Source organism: Daktulosphaira vitifoliae, unplaced genomic scaffold, assembly GCF_025091365.1.
Source record: "Daktulosphaira vitifoliae isolate Bord-2020 unplaced genomic scaffold, ASM2509136v1 Scaffold_2, whole genome shotgun sequence".
Classification (NCBI taxonomy): Eukaryota; Metazoa; Arthropoda; class Insecta; order Hemiptera; family Phylloxeridae; genus Daktulosphaira; species Daktulosphaira vitifoliae.
Genome location: NW_026099573.1, coordinates 40,753,835 through 40,761,888, shown reverse-complemented (window position 1 = coordinate 40,761,888; position 8,054 = coordinate 40,753,835). Strand labels below are relative to the sequence as shown.

Here is an 8,054-nt window from a genome sequence, read left to right as displayed (position 1 = left end):
GTAAATCACGTATTAATTAAATTATAGATACATGCAACGGAATAGCTTTGAACTGATGAAGACATTTAATCATTCAATGACAGAATAACAGTCAGAAGTTAAGTTCCTNATAATTTAGTTATCTAAACTAAATTTTGTTTTTTTCATCGGTATCGTAACATTATTGTAATCAAAATCAAATGGTATAAATAATTAATAAACAACAATATGTAAAAATAAAACTGAATATTTTTTGCACGATGTAGATAAAATAACTAAATACATAGGAAGGCCTAGTAGATTTCCTGTTGAATTTTTTTTATTGTCTTATATTTTAAATACCTATTTTAACAAGGAATTAATATTTGTAAATTGTTATTAATATAGTATTAGCAGTATTTTAAACATAATAGTATTTACTAAGATGGGAACCTCAACTGTTCACATCGTAAACCCACGAAAAAATAAAATGACTAAAAAAAAGACATAAGAGGAACGTATTTTGATAAGATCCAACCTCCCCTCATTTAAAATATCTGGACACACTACAATTTTTAGCATATCCGATTAAAACAAATTAACCAAAAACTTTTTATGTCAATAATTTAATATTTTATTAGTACTAATTTTAGGGACATTAAACTTAACACATTATCTTTATTAAAAACATATCACAGACATACGTAAATTACACATAAATCAAACACTTGTATTAATATTTACATAATAACTTTAATCTGCTTGGCTTAATTCAACTCAAATTTTTTATGTCATTAAATATTTTATTTTTATTTTTTTATATACTTTTTTTTTTTAATAGCCTTTACTTTTTATATACTTAAATAGTTAATTTCGTTTACAGTTACTAACATGTATTAAATTAATAAAATTCACAGAAAACTAACAGAATATATCTATAAGAAATTAAGATGTTATAACCCAACGTGATTATAACATAAGTAAAAAACATATCTGTAAAACTAATTCTATTTAGTTAATAAAGGTTCGATGTTTATCAGAGTAGCTACTTTGCCAGTCTTCTGTATTGCTGTTAAAACTTCCTCCGCTGTCACTGGTGATGAGCACGTTACACGAACCAATTTCTTATCAAATGACACTTCATATTTTTCAACACCATTACCTAATTGAAAACAAAATAGGTCAAATTAAATCATAGTACAGGAATAATTAATATCTAGTAATAGCAATCTATATTTTATAACAGACAGAATAAACAATAATTATTCTTATATTATAAATGATATAATATTTATGAGCATCAAATAATAGAAACAGTTTTAATTTAATTCACTTTTAATGTACAAATAGGGTTTTAAAGATCAGCTACTTTCTTTTAGATATAATTTAGCAGTAGTAGTTTACATATATTAAACTTACCTTTTAAAGGTTCTAATACTAACTCAATTCCTTTTGAGCAACCGTCACAGCTCATATTAACATCGAATACATAAGTCTAGAAAATATGTTTGTAAAATTTAATATTAAATATATTTTATCAATAAGTATTATTTCGGATTTATTTTCTATACGGTAAAATCAATAACTAAAATTACAAAAAATTGTGTGAAAACGATCATTAGAAGTTGTAGCGAAAAAAAAAACCCAGCACAGGGGGGTCGCGGCACAGTGGTGACGTGGTATAGATGGATCAAGTATAATGATATCTGACAGTGATTAAAATCACTATCAAAAAAAAAACGCTTCGATGCAAATCTTTAGAAACTGTTTTATTTTAAAAAAATGATGGACTATTCCAAAAGCTACATGATCTGCTAGTTCATTATTAATATCCTAATTAAGATAAAGTATGTAGAATGAAAAAGGGATTATTAAAAAATATTATTTCTCATAAAAAAATAATGTTGATCCATACACTTTTCAATATGTCATAGCATTATAAAGTTAAAAATGTAAAAAATAAAATCGAGAATTTTCACACAATAATAGCATTCGGTAGCCATTTTCACCGTGAAGATAAAATAAAGTCCGAAATTTTTTTTTCGCATAATAAAGTAAATTACATTAGCTTTAATTTAAGATATATATAAAAGTGTCAGACTTTCCGGAACACTTTCAAAATTTAAGTTGAAAAAGTAAATTTTTTGTGAAAAAGTGGTCATTTTTAATCCCCTCCTGTGGGCAGGTCTAGGGTCAAATTTATAAAAAAAAATATATCAAATGATAGGTAAAGATATTAAGCATCTATAAAAAAAAAATGATATTGATCCATACATCTTTCAAAAAGTTGTAGCATTATAAAGTTAAAAATATAAAAATGAATTTTTTTACAAAAATCGTATTTTTTTTATTAAGTTTAATGTCTGTTTTTACCATGAAGATAAGATAAAGTCCGAAATTTTTTTTTTTCATGATAAAGTATATTACATTAGCTTTAATTTAAGATATATAAAAGTGTCAGACTTTCCGGAACACTTTCAAAATTTAAGTTGAAAAAGTAAATTTTTTGTGACAAAGTGGTCATTTTAAATCCCCCCCTGTGGGCAGGTAAAGGGTCAGATATAAAAAAAATATATACCAAATGATAGGTAAAGACATCATGCATCTATAAAAAAAAAATTATATTGATCCATACATCTTTCAAAAAGTTATAGCATTATAAAGTTAAAAATATAAAAATGAATTTTTTTACAAAAATCGTATTTTTTTTATAAACTTTGATGTCTGTTTTCACCATGAAGATAAAATAAAGTCCGAAATTTTTTTTTTGCATAATAAAGTATATTACATTAGCTTTAATTTAAGATATATATAAAAGTGTCAGACTTTCCGGAACACTTTCAAAATTTAAGTTGAAAAAGTTAATTTTTTGTGAAAAAGTTGTCATTTTAAATCCCCCCCTGTGGGCAGGTAAAGGGTTAAATTTATGAAAAAAATATACCAAATGAAAGGTAATGATATTATGCATCTATATAAAAAAGAATTATATTGATATGTTTATTTTTGAAAAAGTTATGGCACTTTTAAGTAAAAAAAATTGAAAAAATTTCGAAAATTAGTGATTTTTAAATTTGTAATTTTTTTGGAGGTTTCCTCCATTTACGGAGAACAAGGGAAATTTTTTCAAATTTTGAGGGTAATGTCTTTGACTAGATACNTTTTTGGAGGTTTCCCCCATTTACGGGGAACGAGGGAAATTTTTTCAATTTTGAAGGGTAATGTCTTTGACTAGATACAATTTGTGATCTTTTGACGTATCGTTGAAAGAAATCCGTTCGGTGAGAGCTGAGAAAAAGTGGTAACAGACACAAAAAAAAAAAAACACATCTTAGTAAAACCTATACCTTCTCAGCTTCGCATCGAAGCTAAAAACAGTAATAGTAAGACAGTCAATTTATTACCAGTATAATAAAGGTTGTGTCAAAATGTGTTTTACATTGGTGAAATCATTCACCAAACTGCATTGAAATAATTAAAGTATGACTTCATTTAAATCATTAATACAACCTAATTTACAAATAAAATCTTAATTATCATTCAATTAATTGATTATTATTTTATTTCACTGATGATAGATTTCAAAATTATCGTTTTTAACCATTGAATTTTGTATATTTTTATAAATATCTATCGGTATTTATGACAGTTTTGAGTTAACCATGTTTTCAATTTTAATTTTCTCATGACATTTTTAATTATTGATTGCAATAAAAATATTATCAAACTAGAAAACATAATCATGTCTGCAATCGGTTGATTTAATTTTGTTTAAATTTTCGTACTCGAAGAAACAAATCTTTATTAAAAAGTTTCATTTTCAAAAAATAATATTTAATTTTTATTACATTTGATTTCGCTTCGAAAAAATATAAAATAAAAATTGTTGGATTAATAAGTATACATTGAATGCATTATTAATAATACGCATATATAACAATTTATACATTAACATACCCAGCAAACACTAAATAAATATTTTTAATTTACTGTGCTATACACGCACACAACACATAAGACGAAAAGGAAATATGAAAAAAATGTTACACGTGTGTATATTATTAAACCATATTTTTTATTACCTGAGATTGTAGTACGGACATTATATTATAATGATTAAAACGGAAGCTGCAGAATTTAATGGCAGATCGGACAATAATCGTGAAACTATCGGCAGCAGCAGACACTGACTGCACCAAATCTATGCACTCTTGTTGTTCCATGGAAGAGGGGGAGTACGACGAAAACAGGGCGGAATTCTTATGATGAAAACGTACTCAATTCCATGACCGTATTGTTTGGGTTTTTTTTTATCGTTACTACTTTACACTGTACGCCTGTGTCGCGCTTGTATAGTAGTAATACGCTTGTTATTGGAAAAATAAAATTAAAACCGAATAAGTTACTTGTTGACATCAGAACCATTTCCAACGAGTGAATTCCGACTCGAACTAGTAATGTGAAAAGAAACTCACAGATTTCCTCGTCACTACTTCGTCAACCGAAACCTGTACCGCATCTGCATTGTCAATCCATTCCATTTTCCCCGTAATTGCCTGTTAGCAAGATTTTCTTCACCTGTTTTGAAAGATGTAGCCCACTAGAGGTGAACGCACTGAACAATCGCTTTTCACGGCTCGAAGAGATTGTTAGCCATAACAATGTACATCTATAGTCTTGTAGATTTTAACACAGAGAAACTTAAATATTAATTCAATTATCGTTAGTAAATATTAGAAATTATCGTTGGGACTAGACAAATTATACTAGCACTTTAGTAGTTTACATTTTATTGAGAATATTAAATTAAAAATAATACACGCATCAAAGCTCAACAAAATTAATTTAAAATATCTGTAACAAAAAAATCTGTTGTACTATTTTTTAATTTAAAATAACTATAATGATTTACTAGTAACATTTTTTTAGTAAATTATATTTATTTATAATCTGTTTTATATTATAACACTTATAATTGAATATAATATATTATAATAAAGAACTTTGTTATGTTATTTAAACGACTATTAATGAAATTTTAAACATTTATTCAGGCGGGTGTATTAATTTTTCTGAACATAGCCAAAATTACAAGACCAATTTTTAGTTTTCCAATAAACGAAATAACTTATAATATTCAAACGGATTGTATAATTTTTACAAAACGAATTTTATAAACTAACATGTACATAAGTTTAATTAATACGGTAGCAAATTACCAGTGCGTAGACCGGTTTCGGTGGTGCGAGTTAAACTCTTTTACCGCCTTCATTGACCATGTGGTATTTATTACGCATTTCAATATCGTACACATACATTTAATATTATGAATCTAATCTCATAATTTGCCTCTTTTTTACACATATTTTTAGTAAACAAATAAGACCATTACCCATGTCACATGTTTCATAAATATAAATAGCATAATATTTCTTTTTTCGAATTTTAGCGAAATAAAATTATAAATATTTTTACTTGGATTTCAAGACATTTAATACATTTTACTATATTGCAATTTTTATACAAGTATAATTTATAAAAGTAATATAGTAAAGTTTATCATAATTTAGTAATTAATACAATGATGAATATTATTCGACTTTTTACCTATTTTCATTATTATTTGTACAATATTTTTAGTTTAATCCTGTCGCGACGTACTACCAATCAAAAATTAGAAAAAAATTAATTGAATTTATATTAGCAATCTGTATAGTTCGATCGTGTGTTAAATTCTGTTCCACTAAGCTCTACGGGTTTTTTTTTGTCTCGCATAATTCGCTAACTGCAAACGTTTAAGGTAATTACTAAGAATATGAAAATATATAGACATTTATTTTTAATAAAAAATGTTTACAAAAAAAAATGCCATTACCAAAAAAATCTTTAGAAAAATACTCAAATTAGAATAAAATAAATCAGATTATACTTTGAATAAAATCAATTTATTAAAATAATAATATACGATTTTTATTATTTTTTTAGTCGGTGCCAGTCCAGGTTAGAAACGTGTAACAACGAAGTACTAAAGATTACTCGTAACTAAGACGAGTAGACTACATTTAATTTTCAATCGACAACATGACAATAGGCATACAGTGTTGAACAGTACGGGCCGCAAGAATTTAGTTATAATTTCGAAAATTTGAGTATAAGAGACGGCCAATATTGACAGTCAACGACGTTTACCCTCGTTCAGGTCGCCCACTAAAGCACGTTCCCCTCCCGCCCCTGTTCCTCGTAATGTTCAACACCTTCTATCATCTGTCTTATTGTCGATTATAAAAACACATTCATACACGTTTGTTAATTTTGGATGGAACCGACTCCTAAAATTAAAACAATTGTATATTATTATACTAATAAATTGATTTTATTCTAATTCGATCTATTTAATTATATTTAATACATTTTCATTTTCGTAACAACGAAGTACTTTTTTTTAATAAGTATTTTTTAATTATCAAATTATAACTTAATGATGAAGGTAGAAGATAGGTAGTTCATTAAGGCCAATTATAGTGACAGTAAACACCATTGAAATGTCACAAAAAAAGCAAAATTGCAATTTCGTTTTCTTGGAGATGATATATTTTTCCAATTATTTTGATTTAAATATCTAATTACTAAACCAATTTTTTTGTTTTTTTTTTTCTCTTGGTTTGATTTGGTTTTGGATGTATTGCATTGGGTTAATATTTATTTCAAATATTTTTATTTAAAACTAAACTTTTGAAATGTTTTTTATAATAAAATGTATAGGGCACATTTGAAAGGATATCTTGTTAAATAAAAAAAATGAACAAATCAGTTTTAAAAAGACAGAGTTCTGAAGTAACAAACATAAAAAATATAACCCAATTAATAACGCTCTCATTTTTTATAGTCTGTTAAAATTCAATGTTTTTTTTCTTATTGATCATAAAACCATAACTATGTAGGCTTTTGATTACAATAATATCTAACAAAAAAAAAAAAACTGAATACTATAATAAATATAAATAGTATAGTTAATCAACTATATATTTTTGGATATCGATATCGTACCTAATTTCACCAAAATTATTTCGTGATATCGAAAAAAATTATATTCACAAGTAAAATTTAATAATTTAATATTTTTATCAATTTTTTTTTATTTTAAAGAATACTGTTGAGTTACCATTGTTGTAAAAATCAGAATATAGTATACCAAACAAATTAGATAATGATAATAATATCAAAAAAGTATAGATAATAGATATATCTAATTACGATAATCAAATATTTTCAAATTAATTTTTATTATGAAGAAATAAGTTTTTTTTTGTACAAGACTATCACTGAAATTGGTTATACTAAATGGATAATTAATGAATTTTTGTTATTTTTTAATAATACTATTACAATTTCAGTGTTTTGGAATTAAATAAAAAAATATAATTTAAATTATATTTGTATTTTTTTTTTACTCAATAACTTAATTTTATTTTTCTGATTGAATTCCAACCAGTTGTTGCTGTATATTTTCTAATACTAAGAATTTTTCCCCTAATTTCTCTCATCCGATACTTTATTTGTGTTTTGTAAAAAATAGGAATATAACAATGTCATAATAAAAAACTTAATCTAAAAAAAAAATATCTTATCAATAAATATCATTATTTGTTTTACCTCAATTCTATTTTTCATAATATATTTTAATACATGTTTTCAAGATTATCGCAATTGTTTTTGGTCTAATATCAAACAATATTTGTTTTATAACAAAGTAACCAAAATTTAAACAGTTTTTTATAAAATGTTTTTTTATCGATTATCGCGATATTTTAAAAATAATTGATATCGTGGAAAAATAAAAAATATCATCGTCGTTGACGAACCCTAATAAATAGCCCAATAATAAAAACCCGTTATTAATAGTTATATAATAAATAATGTTCACTTCAAAAATTATATAAAACAATAGTTTTTAATACGTTTAAATAACAATAACATTAAGTGTCATTTAAAAAAATGATATTATAACCTAGAACGTTAAACAACTTTTTTTTTTAATTTCAAAATCTGAGTTACATTTACTAAAAGTAATAAATAAAGATAACAAAGTAACTGTTACA

General features: G+C 25.0%; 1 protein-coding gene across 1 annotated transcript; it reads right to left on the bottom strand.

Annotated features, from left to right (window-relative positions):
* Window positions 1-601: 601 nt before the first annotated feature.
* LOC126899127 (uncharacterized) lies at window positions 602-4,763 on the bottom strand. The gene is made up of 3 exons (XM_050673682.1): window positions 4,038-4,763; window positions 1,378-1,453; window positions 602-1,120 (listed from the first exon to the last, which is right to left on the bottom strand). The coding sequence occupies exons 1-3, from the start codon at window positions 4,176-4,178 to the stop codon at window positions 966-968; spliced, it is 372 nt and encodes a 123-aa protein (XP_050529639.1). The 5' UTR covers window positions 4,179-4,763; the 3' UTR covers window positions 602-965.
* Window positions 4,764-8,054: the final 3,291 nt, after the last annotated feature.

Coding starts and splice junctions, on each gene's coding strand:
- LOC126899127 (XM_050673682.1), bottom strand. CDS start 4,178: ATGGAACAACAAGAGTGCATAGATTTGGTGCAGTCAGTGTCTGCTGCT. Junction 1,454..4,037: donor TGTCCGTACTACAATCTCAG/GTAATAAAAAAT, acceptor CATATTTTCTAG/ACTTATGTATTCGATGTTAA. Junction 1,121..1,377: donor AGTATTAGAACCTTTAAAAG/GTAAGTTTAATA, acceptor GTTTTCAATTAG/GTAATGGTGTTGAAAAATAT.